Source organism: Pygoscelis adeliae, unplaced genomic scaffold (genome assembly GCF_000699105.1).
Source record: "Pygoscelis adeliae isolate BGI_AS28 unplaced genomic scaffold, ASM69910v1 Scaffold358, whole genome shotgun sequence".
NCBI classification, from domain to species: Eukaryota; Metazoa; Chordata; class Aves; order Sphenisciformes; family Spheniscidae; genus Pygoscelis; species Pygoscelis adeliae.
The window spans coordinates 1,650,469-1,667,705 of record NW_008825429.1 but is presented as its reverse complement, the minus strand read 5'-3'; the positions used below and the strand labels follow the sequence as shown (position 1 = coordinate 1,667,705).

The following is a 17,237-nucleotide window of genomic DNA, read 5'->3' as shown; positions in this document are numbered from 1 at the left end:
GAGGAATGGCTGAAATAATTTTGACTTTGGATAGTCAAAGTGATTCTTTAAAATTTCAGGATCCTTTAGATTTGAATTCATTGATATTTCTTAGCTTAGAATTTAAACAGTTGGAACACTTCATCAGCATTTCCACAGTGCAAGTGGGGAAAGAGCTCAAAGAACTGGCCCAGGTTGTCACCAAGACTTTTAAATGGCTAGAACTCCTCATAAAACGTCAGGTTGTTCCCCAGGAATAATCTGAGTCCATGGCTCCCACTCTAGAATGGCTCATATTAAAGACACTCTTGGCTAAATGGATGTGATCCGAGATGGCAGAAAGAGTTTTTAGAGGCATATTTCAAAAGACACTCCGTGTGAATCATGGGCTGGTACGTTCACAACCCTGATGTCTCAGGCTCAAATCAAAGTCTTTTGCACTCAGTTGTTTTGCCGTGATGCTTGCTAGACAAGAGTCCTCTTGCGCACATTAAGGATTCACAGAGATCCTCTATTTAGAAGGCTGTGATTCAGCAATTAGGTTATCATGTGTTAAATAACCCATGGGAGAAGTGTGTGATCTTGTTTCCAGTCTTGGGAGACCCTCTGAGTGTGGGATGAGGCAGTGTCCCACAAGAAATTTCTTGGGGGCACTTACCTGAGAGGAAAGAACACAATTGCAGGCAGGCTAAGATGGTTTGTTGAGACCCATATGAGGGGCCTCTGGATCAGTGGGTTGTGGAGCAGATCTTTAAGTGGGTCACACCAAGTAGATATGTTTGCCAATTTCTCTGCAAATGAAATTAGTGGTGTTACACACAAGGCACTGAGAACAGACCGGACAGGTGAGGAATCCTTTTTCCATCCAGTGGAAAAGATAGTTTGGAACTGACTTTCAGTAAAATGGATTGCCAAGAACAGAGATGTCTCTTGCCTAAGTTGTTTGGCACTGATTGTATCTTTACAGCGTAGTTACAGGCAATTTATTTTTTTCTATTCTATTCACATTTTCATTTGATTAGATCTGAATATTTAATATAACATCATCACCCCAGAATGAGTGTATTTAAATGGAAATCTGGCACTTCTTTGACACTTAAGGATATCTTCCACACAGTGGTTTCCAGGTGGTTAGTGTAACTGCATATAATGTGTTACAACACAAGACACACAGCTCCTTTTTGGGGGTTTGTAGAGCTTGGGAGATCTTTATGAGAGTCATTGGGGATCTTGAAGAGAACACGAGGCAGGTACACTATCCTGCTACTCCCAGAGGCACTGATCCGGTGGTGTGATGATGAATGCATCCTTTACAGAAATACAATTCACTGGGGAGAGCAGGTAAACAAGATAAAAGGCTGCTTGCTACTTGGAAGAGGTGGATGTGCTAGCAAACCAAAGCAGTTTAGTCTTCAATCAGACTGCTTCAACCAAGAAGAGGTTTATTTGTTCACCTTGGTATTTCCCTATACTTTCTGACTATTGAGCTGTTACGAGAAACGCTTACTTCCTGTATTTTGTAGTCAGGTAGCCACAGCAGAGGCTCCCCAGGAATCCTCCTATCCCATAAACAGACACAATGAAGGACCACAACAGCATGATTGTCTCAGGATGGAGGGGCGAGTCGTGTCTCTCTATCCAGGTTTCATTAATAAACTTCCTGATGTGCTGAAAAATAAAATGAGATTTGACTGGACAATGGGTATAAGATCCCTTTATATTATTTGGCTGTTGTACTTTAGATCTAGCCTGTGGTTCTAATATTAGACTTCTTTTGAGACTAACTTTCTTAGTAAAACAAGTTAGCTGAGATCACATTGCAAAATCTTCAAGTTTGTACTGATACAAACTGATACTCAGTAAGCTTCCTGAGGAAGCATGCTAAAAGCACATTTTCTGCCTTCCTTTGGAGGCTTGTATACTATGTGGTAACAATTTATTTAAAACAGAAAGTACCATCCTGTTCTTTAAGGGAGAAAAAGTGCTCTAAACATTTGATGTTACTGGTAGCCAAAGAAAAGACATAGATGTATCAGCTGAATGCTCAGTAAATTTGAAATTTATGGGGGAATGGCAAGCTCAAGCTCTAAATTTTGTGTTTTCAACTTCAGGGAGATGGCTACTTACCACAGAAGGATAGTTGATGACGGAAATGTGGAATCCATATGGGAAACTGCCACCAATTCCCAGCACCAAGATCATTTGAAATAGTCCCCGGAACTGAACCTGCAAAGCAAAAATAAAATGCTCCTTCAGCTTCTCATTGATCTAGTTTTGTGCAGGGCCAGAGTCTTTGTAGCCACACTTGTCCTTCCCCTCTGGAAACCTGCATTGTCCACTTCAAATCCTTTTGGATTTGAACATTTTTCCAAAATCCCTCTAACCTACTGCCAAAGTATGATCATCAGCCACAGTGCCATAGCAAGACTAAGTGCTAGTGTAAGAGTGATAATCCACCACTTTGCTTGCAAGAAGGAGAATGAGTTTTAAAAGTTGTTCCCGATAGTACAGTTCTCACTGTATGCCTGCAATATCTGACAGGTTGACTGGATAAAGGTGTCAGTCCTGGATGTGGGGAAGAGAGAATCACTTTCCTTGTTTGCAATCTGCAGTAACCTATGTACATCAAACCATAATGTTATGCCACAAAAGTACAGCATTAAAAAAACCCAACATTTTATTGTACTCTCGGCTTTCATTTCTGACTGGGTCATATCTTTAAGCATAATAAAGAAGAGATCCTTTTAACATTCAACTTTTTTAGAAAGTCATGGACTACAAAGAGAAGATAATAATTTGGAATAGCCCCTGTAATTGCATTAAAACAAAAATCTTCCTGACTTTTTTTTGGGATACAATTTCTCCTTTTTCAATATTTTGGTTTTTCTACTTATTTAACCATGAAAGTATATACTTGCATATTGAAGGGCTTGGCATCTTCCAGGCTAGGGAGATACTGTCTGTCTATAATTTCTTTGGCCAAGGATTAGGGACTGAGATATGCTGGCTGCTTTGATGAATGAAATAATTTTAACTGTAAATAAGGAAAACCAGAACATGTAAATACTCAGACCTTTTTGAGGTATGTGATAGCACTGGACATCTGTCCTGTTTCCAAGTGTCTGCAAGGCTAGATGGAGCTATCCTCAAACAGCTTAGACTGTACCTAGCAGACCAAACCTAGGACAATTGTGATTTTAGCCCCATCAGAATCTGTTCAGTGTCCTTTGGGGTTTAACTGCCTCTCCCTTTTTGTTCAGCACATCACAGAACAGGACAGTAACACCATCTCTGTACAGGGGACACTGTGCTCTGTGTTCTTTTCATGTCAGATATGAACTTCATGAGCTCACAGCTTTTTAGAGATCAGTGCCTGGTGAAGAGAAGCTGGTAGAAAATGCAACCAGGCAGGAACAAAGTAGTGCAAGTGTTAATAATGCTGGACTGGGAGGTACTTAGAAGAATGCTCCTTTTTATCGTTCTTAGGTCCATCTTTCAAGAGCTTGTTTCTTAATTAGTCCACAGCTGGATTTCCCAAGTTATCACATGACAAGAACCACCTGGCTATGGACCAGCAGACTCCAAATTGCCTTAAAAATCCTGTCTCAAATTCAGTGGATTTGCTAATTGGCCAAAGCATTCACACAAATTAAGAATTCACCTTCTCACTCTTACTTTTTCTTGCAATAGACTTACAAATTAACAATTTTAATACTTAAAAAGGAAAGCAAAATAGCTTCTTGCTGGCAGTTGAGAAATGGAGCAAGAAATACTTATCACCTCTTCCCTGTTTAAGACTATGGAAACTCTTGATGGATAATATTAATTATCTTTGGATGAAATGAAGAAAGTAATTTATTTTAAAGCTCATGTCATGAATTTCTTAGCCTTTTGCAGTACAGTTAATATATTCATTACTTTGGGAAGTAATTAGAGTGCTTAATAATTAGTATTGTTTTCAGTAATTCAGAAGACAAAAATACAGTAGTATTGTTAGTGGTGGAACTGCCAGGACTTTTGTTAGTTTTTATTTTATTTTTATTTTATTTTATTTCATTTCATTTAATTTCATTTCATTTCATTTTCTTGCATGGAAAAGACCATGCAATATGATTTTCATGGCCCCAAGCCCCATTGTTCTTGGTGATGTTTAAATGCGGAAGAGAAAGATGGTCTCTGTCCCAACAGAGCTTACAACCTTTAAGGAATCTGGATCTTTAGTATTATGTTAGCTTTGTCCTTTATAAGTCAGAGCCCTGAGAAGAAGTGACCATATACTCACCAGGTCAGAGAAGAAGGTAGCCATCTCCTATCAAAGAGCCGATTCCTGTTGCTTACTGGCTAGTACCTGCCAAAAGAACAAATGCTGGCATTATGCAATAGCAGTGTCAGTGAACTAGTCCCATGTTATTGAAGTTAAATTTTACTTCAAAGGTTTTTGAGTTAATTACACATATTTCAGCTGTTGTACAAAGTTTAGAATTGTTGGATTAAATATTTCAACCAATGGTTGTGTCTAGCCCAAGTAAACAAGATGGTCTCCCTTGTGGGGAACATGTATACTTCCTGAACTCTGTCTTGTGCTAGGGGGTTAGGGAACTGAGACATCAATTTTAAAAATTATTCCAATAATCATAACTTGCTTAGTTTTCAGTATAAGCGGAGAAACATAAAGACAAAGTTATCTGCTGGGAATCTTAGATGGGGAATCTTGGACAGTGAACTATAGGACTTTGACATATAATAGGAAGGAGCTATTCTCTCTTCATGTGACGGCAACTGGAGCACATCGTAACTTAATCATTACTTAAAGGAATTGAAATGCTCCATCATTTTGGAATAGGGTATAAACTTAACTATTCTGCAGTGGCACACCAGGTTTGACCAGCTAAATACTTAATAGTAGCTGATTTCCCTTTGCTGGGAGAGGAAGATTCAACGTCATGCAGTTTTGTCTGGCATTTGCCATTAGTCAGTATATTCATTTTTGTGTCTGTGAGAAAAAAAGATTGCTTTGAAACTGTCCTGTAACCTCCATAGCTGGAGTGCTGTATCTTCCTTCAGACAGAAAATTCTCAGGCTTTAACTTCATTTATTTCATAGTTAAGAGGGTTTTGTATGTATTAAGCTGGTAAATGGCTTAAATATCATTTGCCATTTACACTTCAGTTAAAGAAGATGAGGATGAAGAAATCATAACGGGCTTATTGGGTGCAAGTAGTCGTATTTACTAGAAAATACATCACATGCAAAGAATATTCACAGAATCTCTAGCTAATGTCTGAAATGTAGCATTAGCGCCACCCGGCCATTTCTCCCGTCCTTATGTGGTCCTCATCGTGAAGCGTACTTTGTTGTTGATGTGTGCTGAGAGTTCATGACGGGTTTTTTTCCAGATTAGGTTCTCCAGCAGATAAGCTGTTGTTAGAGCACAAGCGAGGCTGTCCCTTTGATGCTAAGAATTAGTTTCCTTTTCTGTAAAGTCGTACAAAGTTGAAACAACATAACGTGCATCTGACAAAGGAAAGAAATGCCATGTCAGCTGCTAGTATCTGCCTTGCTTAGATGATATTGGAGGAAGACACAAGCAGGCAATAATATGTAGCTACCAGCGTGGGGCATTCCTTCCCAAATGCAGCCTGTTGCAGAGATTTTCTTATGTTCTGCTTCACCCACTTCTACTTAGTATAATTCATACGTATTGTAACTTTTGCTCCTTGCTCTTGTACTTTAATTTAGGATTCCTACTTCTGGTAGTTTAAGAGTCTTCCTCCTGTAATGCCCTTAATGTGTAATGTCTTCTGCATTTATGTTGACGAGTTACTGTACTGCTTCTGTGCTCTTATTACTTACACTGTGCTGAGGCCCCCTGTATTAGATGTGCAGTTTCATAATTAGTGCTAACAACTAGTTAGCAGATATCTTACAGATATCCTTTAGTCATAATTGTGATCAGGACAGTAAATCTCACAGCATCAGGTAATTTAGTCATTTATCTTGCAATTTTACAGTCACACGTGACACACATATGCCAAGCTGTGCTAGGCCTTCCTTAATACAGGTTAACTAGACCAGATCTATGTTTTTTGTGTCTAGCTGACAGCAGTTTGCTGATCCAGTTTTTAAGTGTTTATATCTGCCTTAGTTGGAATCAGTATTTGAGACATATCTATCAGCTGATGTCTCTGGAAGAAAATGTACATGTAGTTTTCCTGAAGCTTCTGAATGACTGTCCTCTTTGTCACCTCCCATGTATATTTGAACCATACCTTTTTGCTGTTTCATCTCTTGACCAGACTGTTACAGAATACAGCTCTTGCTCCACTGAGCACAGGCGAAGGCTGACCTGTGCTCCAAATAACTGTTCCGCTTCGTTGTCACATTAATGTTCCATAGGGCATCCGCTCGCTTCCTGGTGAGGATCTTATGGGGAAGACTTTCCTAATAACATCAATGAATAACTGAGACCAGAGAAGTGGCTCACTAGAGAGTCACTCCAGCAATGCTACACGATGTCACTCCGCTTATGTTTCCAAAGACTAGTTTTAAAGGTAGTTTTAAATCACGTTGTTATATATATATGGAACACTACAAAGTTATTGAGCTTTTCTGACTTTAAGGACACTTCATGTTTCATAGATTATCTTCTAGCGAGAGGTCTTAAGTGTCCCTCAATAGTAAAGACAGGAATAATGAAAAACCCCAATCATGGAAGGGTATGTGCACCAATAACTTTTTTTCTAGTCAGCTGTCTCTAAGGGAGATCCTGTTCTTGGGAGAGAAACATTTGTGGAGGCCAGAAGTTTTCTTACAAGGCAATCTGCCATTTTTATTATTTTTCACATTTCCAAATAAAAATAAGCAGCAGTTAAGATGAACAATTGAATTCATATTTTGAATAGCCTTATTTGAGTTCAAGTAAATATGCCAGTCAAAGCAATATCAGAGATAAAAACACTTATTTTACTCTGCAATTCTAGAGTTTAGATTTTAATTTGCATAGTGTGCTCCAATGTGAGCCTTAGCTTTTTTCACATTCTTGCTAATAGTATTGCTTTTCTACTAGGATTGAGTGAGCCTCTCATTAATAGAGGGAAATGTGCAGAAAATTAGACACTTTCTAAAGAAAAGAAAAGTCCCATGAGTTTGCATATTTCAAAAAAAGTTTCTGGTGAAATTAATCCCTGTGGTACTTTACAAGATCACGCTATCCTATAAGGCTCACAAACTCTTTTTACCTTCAACTATGTATAGCAGGAAGAAGAATTAGGAACTCAGTATCAGACTGCCTTGAAGATCATTCACAGTTTGAAAGCCTGCAGTATGTGAACTCAAGCACAGATGTTGATTATAGATCAGTGTAGAAAATCACATTGCATTCATTCCTATAACAGAGATTATCAGGAATGGTATATCACACTAAAATCTGGAAGTTAGAAAACTTGCATATGATATGTTTTAACATATTATCTCACTTTGTTTCCTTATCTTTGTGCACACTACATGCTTGTAAAAATTGGCAAAACTCCTATGAGAGACTGTAAATGAAACCATAAATTGTTGTTGGAAATGCTTAAATGAATGCCTTAGAAGTTCCTTATGTTAGAATTACATTTCCCGCTTTTACTGTAAATGAGTGACAAAATATTCAAGGCATAAAATATTTACAGTCATCTCTACAGCTGTCAATCAGTATCTACACTTGCAGTGAACAATAACTGAAGAGTCTGTACTGGTTACACATCCTGGAAATATGAGGATATGTGATCACTTCTTAGTCATGATAGAAAAATACACCCTAGGCAGGAGCCCTGTATGTATCCAAGAGCTGGAGGACATGACTGAGCTTTTGCTGACAGTATGCTGAACATACAGCGAGGTACTGTACAGATGTTTTCAGGAGAAACTGTAAAGCAACAGGTATTCTGTTACAGCCAGGAGTTCCAGTCTGGGGCAGTTCTGGGGTAAACTGGGTCCAGGTAGCCAAAAGTCACACAAAGGAAAGTAGCAGCTAAATTGCTATGGGATTCATAGCCCATGAGATATCTGAGGGAACTCTGATCCTGGAAGAGGAGCTACGGACTTGAGATGACGACGGTGATGGGCAAGATAGCACAGAGTATCTAAAATGACTCTAGGTGCTTATGTTTTATGGCGACTGGATTCCACCCATGAGTCCTTTAGCTGTATTGCCACTGAAAGGCACTATTCCTTGAGAATCGTTGTATATGAACTTTTCCCCCATACTTTATCATGATCAAGTCTGAGCTTAGAATCAAATGGCTGAATTTTTTAGCAAAAAATTAAATTTAAGTCAAACCAAGGAGGGCTGCTGACATGGAAAACTTCAATCCAAAAGGGTTGAAGTCTGTCAAACTAGATACAACAGAAGGACAACATGGCTTTATGCATGGGAACCTGGCAAGGTTTGATTATTCAGTTGAGTCTAGAGAAACAAAGAATTTCTCTCCTATAATACTAAATTTTTTCTTTAATCTGTTATGGATTGAAACCTGGCCAGAGACAGCAAGCCAAGAACTTCACTATTCCCATTTCAGGGTAGTAAAAACACACTCGGAAATCATAGAGAGGGGATCACAGGTCTTCCCTTTCTCTGTGGTCAGCAGAGTGTTTATAAGTTCTACATGTGATTTCAGTGTGTATTAGTTGCTCTGTTATAGAAGAGATTTACACATCAGCAAGTTAAGCCAAAACGCTCATGATTCACACGAGTCTATCCTGTTAGTATCAGCCATCATCCCTTTTCGAAGCTGCCCAGAGTGGAGTGCTTGAGAAAGGTGCTGGTTTGGCAAAATGGGAACCTTGTAAGTGACAGATATGAAAGCTGTCCGTCCATTTGGACTGACTTGCTAGTCAGAAAATGACAAGTGTCTTTTTTTCCATCCTTTTGAGAAAGCCTGACTCCCCCTAACAGCAGGTCAAAGCCTGGTGCAGAAGGTGTAATCCTCTGTGACATGATCTGGAGTTTCTGGAACATGCTTCTTTTTAAAGTTTAGCTTACTGAATTCTTCTGTGATTTCCATGATTGATTTCCCTTTTGTTTCTGGAAGGAGCAGGTGGATAATTATCCCTGAAGTGAAAAGTACCCCCATAGAGATGAGGAAGCAGAAGTGCTTGAGTCTTTCCTGCAGGGAAGAGCAAAGTGAGAAAGAGAGCAAGATGAGCATATCTTTTCTTTTGTCACTTTCTTGGCACAGTTTTTGTGTTTGGGTCCCAAAGTACTTAGAATTTGATAAGGAATTCTTTGTATTTTGACCTTTGACAAATATTTCAGTCTGAATAAGTATCTTGGGCAAATCAGGGCCCTTCAGCTGCAAAACTGGACTTGGGAGAGCAGGTGCCAAGGCCACTCTAGACTGATGTGGCATTGCCATCTCCTGCTGCTCTTCTTCCTGCTCCCATGGCCGACTCAAGCTTAGTGCCCCTGGGGAGTGTCCCAGGGAAAGTCCCTCACCACAATGAACGGGAAGGTTGTTCCGATCACAAAGAGGCCCAGCCAGTTGAGAACTGCGCTGATCACAAAGGCGGGTGGTCTGCATGAGAGCTTGAAAATTTCAACCCTAATGGAAATTGTGGCACCAGCTGAAAGGAAGGAAGAATAAGAATTATTACTTGTTGATGTGTTTGATTTCAACATTTGGATTGAGTGCTACCATTACACAGTCAGCAAATAGATGCTACTATCATGGACTGGCATTCAAAAGATTTGAGTATGTCGCTGTTTTTTAGAAAAGGTTTGTGGCATCTTATAAACTGCTAGACATCAGCTTATGAAAATGGTAAATTATTCAAATACATTTATTGGGGAGATTAAAGAATTAAGTAGTTAACACTTGAGAAAGTCTGACATCTCATGAAGGAAGCTGTGTAAGGATAGAGTAACAATTATTATTACTAACAAGAATTCCCAGCATGATACTGCTAGATCGCCAATGAGTGATCTTCCTGGATTCACTTCCTGGGCATTTCAGTTATGTTTTGAAGTCACAGGACTTCGACAGCTTTGAGTTAGGAAAATAATTCAGTCCTGCCATATGGGAAGGCAAATATTTTAAAAATGAAAAGGCTTTAAAAAAATTTTAGAAGGAGCACGTAGTATATGCTAGGAAAAGAATTACTCCAGAGTCGGTCTTCTGCACTGCTGTCCATGTGGGATAAGATGTAACATTATACAACACTGAATTTAAAAGAACTCTTGCTTTTCTTTTTCTTTCCTTTTTCTTAGTATTTAAAAAAAAAATCTTTTACCCATCTGCTTTTGCTCTATTTTTGCTGTATTTTTCCAGTGAGTACTTTTTGCTCTCTTCCTTTCCTCTTGTTAGCAAAACCCAATCCTGATGGCATTGAAGTTTCTGGCCAATGATTGGACCCACAATGTTTAAATGACTACAAGATTAGGTTAAATGAATTTACTTATGCTAAATGTTATGCAATGTTATGCAGTATTTTCCTAGCTATATTAATAAGCTCACTTGACTTGATTCCTTTATTTCTTTTGAATGAAGTACTCACCTGGGCCAACTCCAAAGACAACTACAAACAAGATAATCAGACAAAGGCTGCAGTATGGCATCCAGAAATACTGGTCCTGGGGAAAAAAAAAAACCATAACAAACTTCTGGGTGAAATCTGTTGATAACCATAGGTGAGAAATGCTGCTTGTTTTCCAACGCTGTCACCTCAAGAAAAAATATACAGTGTGGGGGAACTGGCAGAGAAATGTGTGTGCTTTTTCCTGTGGATGGAGCAGTGAGGTTTTTGTTGGGTGAGCAGAGAAGTAGGTTTGCAAGCAGCTGTCAGGCTTGGAAGCCTTCAATTAAAAGGAAGTCTGAACAGTACTTTTCCACCCTGTCCTCCTTTCTTCTTGACCCCGCAGTGCTTCCCCCAACCCTTAGAGATATGGGAAGGCCAAGTCATCTCTTTCTTAACTTTTGTTAAGTGATAGGTTCAATAACTGGTACTGAAAAGGAGCTTTCCTAGATCTTAGTCAGGAAGATATGAGACTCGATGCTTTAGGGAAAAAGATTTCTCCCTCCTATGTTTGAGATCCTTCATGAATGAAGCAAAACTGGAAGTCTGCTGCCACCTTGCTTCAAGGCTAATTTTACAGTAGTATCTATAAAGTAGCTCTTGGATGAATACTGGTAACCCAGGAGACTTGCTTCTGAAGAAGCTACAGCAATGACACAGTGTTATAGAGGTGAACTGGTCTCCAGTCTGTGAACAGATATGTGCATTCCCAGTATCTTCCGCAGCAAAATTAAATTTCAAATTAACTGATGCAGAGAGTCTGTTTTTTTATTGTTACTTGTTAAAAACTGCATGAATAGAAAGGGCCATTTTCCTAGGACTGTCTTTTGGTCTACATTGGGCAGTGTTTGGTCCTTGCAGTCTGATGAAATCCGGAATCAGTGCTAGTCTCCTAGTGTTTTATGTGCTCCTTGCTGAGCTCATGGGATCATGTTGAAAGGAAGGCAGGAGTACAAGAGAGTACTTGCTGAGAGAGGGTTTAATCCTATGTATAGACAAGCTTGATCTTCAGGATATTCCCCTCCCAGAGGGTAAGCTGTTAACACAGAAGTTATTTTGGCACTTCTAAGCCTCACTTTCCTTTCTCAGTAGCATGATCCTGCCTGTGAGCAGAGGTTAGAAATAGAATAGATAATGGAAAGAGATCTGCCATGAGAAAAGTTTCCTTACCTGTAGGGAGAGAGTCACGGTGATACCAGCTAGCAGTGAACCCATGATCCAATAGCCTCCTCTTAGGAGCACTTTCCTGCCCAGTCGCTCAATGATGGAGCTCTGAAGGACAGAAATCACAGTGGTATCGATGCCAGAAGAGCAAATTGTGACCCATTCCCGTAGTAATGTGACTTACACAGACTACAGTAGCTACGAGTTCAGAGAGTCCAACAGAGAGGGTCATATAGGAGATCATTCTTTCATCAAAGCCGGCTGCCTGGAGGACTTCAAAAGTATAAAAATAAATCTGGAAAAAAAACCCATAAAACAGTAAGAGAAGAAAATAATTGATTTCTTACCCATACCTGTGTGACACTGCCCTGGATAGGAGCTGCTAACCAAGGAGTATGCAGCTCAGCTTTGGAGTGAGCTAGAATTCTGCACTCTTTTTGGTAGTATTCACTTTATTGGCAGACAAAAACATTATAAAATGCAATCAATTAATTAATTTGGCAAAAGATAAAATGCTGGGATAGAAGGACCTCCAGCTGCTGCAATGTAATTAGGTTTGCAGAGTCCTGATTTAGGTGCTTTCAGAAACAGCCAGGTATACTGTCTCTTCTGGAGCCCATCCAAAAACATCATTGTAGGATATTCTCAAGGAAGAAGAACATGGGTTACGGAGTCATGAGGGGGTAAAACAAGCATCTTTGTCTTTTCTCTGCTACTGTTTGGAGATATGTTGAGATGATAAAGATTCCAGTTTAAGCTGTGTTAGACCCAGCTGTGTATTTCCTTTACAGATGTTGCTGCATCGTGATGTTAGAGGTAGAAGAATCACGCAGGCAATTGCAAAGCTGCAGCTTCCAAACGCTTCCAGAAAAGTGCTGCTGTGAGGAAGAGGGGGAGAACTGCAGAAGCTGCCAGAACAGTGAGCATGCTCGTTGATTAGCTTTAAAGGTAGAGTGAGCATACTGCCATCCCAACATCTTAGGATGATAAGAGCCAGGAGGTAAATAGTTGCAGCAGTTGCAGGCAGAAGTAACATAAAACTACACTGCAGATTTTGCCAATATAGGTTGGGCTCATTTGTAAGAGTGGGTTCTGGGGCCTTGTAACTGCTTCCAAAAATGACTGTTAAATAAGCCTAGCTACTGAGGAAGGTAACTAACTCCAGCAAGGACCAAGTGCTAGGCAAAGGGATGTCACATGAAGAGCCTGGCCAATCTTTGCAGACTGCTGCTGCTGCCCTGTAGGAGGGCTGGCAGACAGCAAGTTGTGGTCTGAGAAGCCTGAGAAAAATGGAGGGAACTCCTGGGGGCCATGATGTCTCCTTTAAGGTTGTCAATAAGTGTTTTGAGACTTTAAGGGGAAAATACACTCAACTGCATTGATGCCACATAGCTGAACTGTGGCGGTCAGAATAACTATCATGTACAGCTGCCAACGGAAAGCTTGTTCTTTCATTAGCTCCAGCACACTCAAGATCTTGGTGTTTTTCATTGTTGCCTTCTCTTTCATGATGTCATCAATCTCTGCTTGGTGATGGCCTTCACCCCAAAGCTGCCTTATGGCTGTGGAGGAGAAGGAGAGCGAGACCTGCCATGTTAATTTGTCTCTGTTTGTTGCCTAAGGAGTTTGTTGAGTAGGTGATGCATGTGTCTGGCAGCACAGCATGCATGGGCTGTGGCTGTGGTGTGAGGCAGAGATGTCCTATAGGGTGTTCCAGAGCCCTGGTCCCCTCCTGCACAGAGCGACCTGTTCTGACAGAGGAGCCTAGTGGGGTGCACAATGACTCCCTCCCTGCTCATGGGTCCTACTTTTCTCCCTTCCTCCTTCTCTCAGGGTATGAGCAGGGTACACAGCCAACAACCAGAGCTAAGGGGTGCCCTGTGGAGCCCTGCAGTGCAAACAGCCATTTATCATTTATCATTTATCATTTATCATTTATCATTTATCATTTATCATCAGACTGACAGGGCAGGTGGTGTCAGCTGAATGCGAAAAGTTTTGTAATGCAGAACTGTAGAGAGAAGTAGTTTCATGTTCTGTGTAGGGACTACAACAAAAATATACTCTGTATTCACACAGTCATCTTGGAAATGAGCAGGGAGAAACTTTGTCCTGTTTATTTTTTTCCATATGGGGAGAGTAAACATCACAAAACAACTGAAAGTCAAGTGAGAAACAGGAAGCTGGAGCCCTCAGTTACCTTTTTTGCAGCCTTCCTGGTCTCCTTTATGCATGAGGAGATATGGTGGGGACTCAGGGAAGAAGGGCAGAGTGACCAGCTGGATCAGTGCTGGAAGTCCACAGGAGGCCATCAGCATGGGCCACAGGGACTGGCTGCCCAGCAGCTCCCTGGCAGGGATAAAATGTGTGTGTAGAATAAAGGTTCATTGCACTGGTTTTGAGGAGAGAAGGGAATGGATGGAAAAGCAGAGGAAGAAGCAAAATTCAGAGGGGATCCAGAAATTGATTGGGTGGGAAATCAATTGTATTATACCTTTGTCCTGAAATTTGCCCTATGGCTTTTCCCAGTGACCAAAAGAAAGAGGAAGTAGAGTTTGCAAATCCACGTAGCTTCCTAGGGGAAATTTCTCCAACGTATTGATGATGTAGAGGAACACAAAGACCTAGACATGAGGAGAGAATGATGGGAGAGAAGAAAGAAGACATTCATAACCATTGGAAATAACTTTGCATGTAAATAATTAAGCATTACAGAATATAGCTGCCTCATGCACTGAGTTGTTTCTCGTACCACAATCCATGTATGAGATTTTTCAGTACTAGATTTTCTAACCCTTTCTACAAAAGTATTTGGTCTTCTTTTCATAGTGCAGTTTCCTGATCTTAAGAAATGCAGTTTTCCCTTTGGGGTGTGGGTGTAGCCTCATCATAGTATCTCTTGTGAGCCTTAGCATATTTTAAAGGACACAGAGTATGCAAGTGCTAAATAACTAAACACCCTGTAGTAATATTTAATATGCTTGTAGTTAACCCACATAATCTCAGCCTTTCCTGGCATAATGCTATGGAAGAGCTGTATGGTAGATCAGATTAAAATATACAGTGCTATATTCACTGTTGATTTGTACATGATTTAGGGGGAGACACAAGTATTTCTTTTCCAGTGTCCAGCAATAATTTTGATGATTTCAGGCAGAGTTGATGTTTCCAGCTATATGTGAAGTACTAAATAACTCAGACATGCTGAAAGCTGGTCTGGGAACAAGAGCTTTTTCCTGATATGGTGGTCATAGCCCCTTTTATCTGTTTTGAAAGCAACATGTTCTTCTCCTGGCTTTATGTGATGGCAAAACAATGCAAATACGCAATCTCTTTAACAAAAATTAGGTCTTTGCATGAGGTGTGGTACAGCTTCTAGACCATAGCAGGGCCCCTGTGGGTGAGTAGTTCTCAAAATACAACTGTAGTTCTTCAATACAACTGTATCAGAGAAGTAATGTACAAAATCTGGTTATTTGAAAAATAGACATTAATTTCTAATGAAATAAGTTAAAATAGGCATCCCTGTGGATATACAAACTGAATGGAAAAGCAACTTTTTGTGTAGGAGACAAATACAAGGCATACTGATACTAGCACAGGATGTTTTTGCTGCATGTCGTCTACCTGCCAGGAGTGATCTTGCTTGATTATGCCCCGCTCTTTGTACTAACCCTAAGGACTTACTGCTTTGAAGCAGGTTGAATGCCCTTGTAGAACATTCCTGAAATATCTTCAGAGTCAAAATTAAATGGCCATGGCCTTGAACAGCCTAGTTCTCTGGAGCCTTATGAGAATACTAGCTTTAAACCATATACCATATAATTTTCGGTACTGTTAACCAAAATTAAGATAATATTATACATATTTTCCATCAGAAAAAACCTTTGTTTCATGTTGTATCAAAACATTCCTGACAGCTCTGAATATTTATGCACTTGGCAAAGCTGAATTTCATTTGGTATCAGCGAAACTAGTAGCAATTTTGCTCTTTATTGCTGAGTGTTATAGAAGATCTTCTCACAAGGGATCACTGACTTTAATATTTTATTTTCTTAGTGGAGGGTTATTACGTACTTTGAATAAAGATGTAAAATGTTGGGAGAGCCTGCTGACCTGTGGGAGAAATCACTTACCTGCACTTATTCCACACATGAAGCGTCCAATTAGAATCATCTCAAAGGACTGGGCTTTTTTACTGCAGCCCATGATGGATGCTGCCACTATCATGAGCAGATCATTGTACAGGAGACATTTCTTTCTGTAAGAGCAAGAAAGTAAAAAGAATTTTTGTAAATCAGAAGGGAAATGGCACTTAAGCTCCTGCCATGTAGGATGTCTTGGGTGAAATTGTCATGCTAGTTTTGTGAAATTATACATATGTGGTCTAGGACAAAATAAGCCCTTCCACACTGTTGGCACTGGATACTCTGGACTCACAGTGTGCCTTGGCACACGGCTAGACCTGGGAGTTTGGGAACACCTCTGGGGTTTGTAGCAGAGAAAAGTCTTAAAGCTTTTCTGCACTTGAAAATCCATCATGAAACGCATTGATGTAGCACTTTGGAGCATCTCAATGCTGCCATATTTTGAGTAGCACCTCCAAAAAACCCATTCTGTCTTCAGCCGGGGGACTGCCTTTCCTCCTTGCTGAGACTAACCCAACCTGAGTAACTGCGTCTGGTGTGACAGGTTGGCAGCACAGTTGATTAGCCTGTGCCACAGGACAAGGGCAAGAAGCAGCAAAATCTGTTGACACCACTGCTAAGCTGGCTGTACTACAGCCATGACTAAGCCTGAAAGTCTGTCTCACATTTAAAACCTCAACTGTCATTTCCTTAAGCTACGATTCAGTTGACAAATTGTCTTTAAACACAACATACTTGCCATACTTGACAGTCAGGTATCTACTTCCTGAAGAACCCAAGAGACCTCCTATACCAAAGATGGACACAGTGATAGACCATAGGAACAAGAGGTTATCCGGGTGGATGGGGTAGCCGTATCGCTCCAGCCAAGTTTCATTAATGAAAGCCTTAACATGCTGAGATAGAAAAAAGAATTTTCGTTAACAATAACTGTGACCCCAGTGCATGTATTTTATTATATTTAGAAGATAATTTTGTTGCTTCAGCTAAAGTCACTATTTCCTAAAGACTCTAAAAGTGTGCACTAGCTAATAGACATAGTGTAATAGAGTATGGTGTGTTCATTTTGCCATTAAAAGGAGTTCATTGTTTGGTTTTTTGTCCTTGAAATCTGAGGCACTGAAGCATGGACTTGTAGTGAAGAATAGTGTCAAATGAGACCACTGAAGTAGGCACATGTTCTGTAGGTTTACATGTAGATGCCGCCCCAGTCAGCGTGCATCTTCTGAGGAATGGTTCTATAAACAATGACTTGCAGGTCTCTTTCTTTTCTTCTGTTTTCAACACTTTGACATGTTCTGCTTTATATGATAGCATAGTAATGGGAAAGAATTATGGGAGGAGAATACTGTGATTAAACCCTTGCTGACCGCCAGAGAGGAGCACCCTCAAGCA

The 17,237-nt window shown here is 40.1% G+C and overlaps 2 protein-coding genes across 2 annotated transcripts in view; both read right to left on the bottom strand.

Moving 5' to 3' along the window:
- The window catches only part of LOC103922602 (solute carrier family 2, facilitated glucose transporter member 11-like), an 8,817-nt gene extending 4,532 nt beyond the window's left edge, over nucleotides 1–4,285 (bottom strand). The window contains exons 1-3 of the mRNA XM_009330759.1: nucleotides 4,262–4,285; nucleotides 2,107–2,205; nucleotides 1,487–1,647 (exon numbers count right to left, since the gene is read on the bottom strand). Coding sequence (XP_009329034.1) covers nucleotides 1,487–1,647; nucleotides 2,107–2,205; nucleotides 4,262–4,285 — 284 coding nt within the window. The remainder of the gene's footprint in view (nucleotides 1–1,486; nucleotides 1,648–2,106; nucleotides 2,206–4,261) is intronic.
- A 4,633-nt stretch (nucleotides 4,286–8,918) lies between these two features.
- The window catches only part of LOC103922603 (solute carrier family 2, facilitated glucose transporter member 11-like), a 10,743-nt gene continuing 2,424 nt past the window's right edge, over nucleotides 8,919–17,237 (bottom strand). The window contains exons 3-12 of the mRNA XM_009330760.1: nucleotides 16,578–16,738; nucleotides 15,831–15,955; nucleotides 14,189–14,318; nucleotides 13,895–14,043; nucleotides 13,069–13,256; nucleotides 11,879–11,989; nucleotides 11,701–11,802; nucleotides 10,513–10,588; nucleotides 9,455–9,582; nucleotides 8,919–9,125 (exon numbers count right to left, since the gene is read on the bottom strand). Of these exons, the coding sequence (XP_009329035.1) occupies nucleotides 8,919–9,125; nucleotides 9,455–9,582; nucleotides 10,513–10,588; nucleotides 11,701–11,802; nucleotides 11,879–11,989; nucleotides 13,069–13,256; nucleotides 13,895–14,043; nucleotides 14,189–14,318; nucleotides 15,831–15,955; nucleotides 16,578–16,738 (1,377 nt within the window). The remainder of the gene's footprint in view (nucleotides 9,126–9,454; nucleotides 9,583–10,512; nucleotides 10,589–11,700; nucleotides 11,803–11,878; nucleotides 11,990–13,068; nucleotides 13,257–13,894; nucleotides 14,044–14,188; nucleotides 14,319–15,830; nucleotides 15,956–16,577; nucleotides 16,739–17,237) is intronic.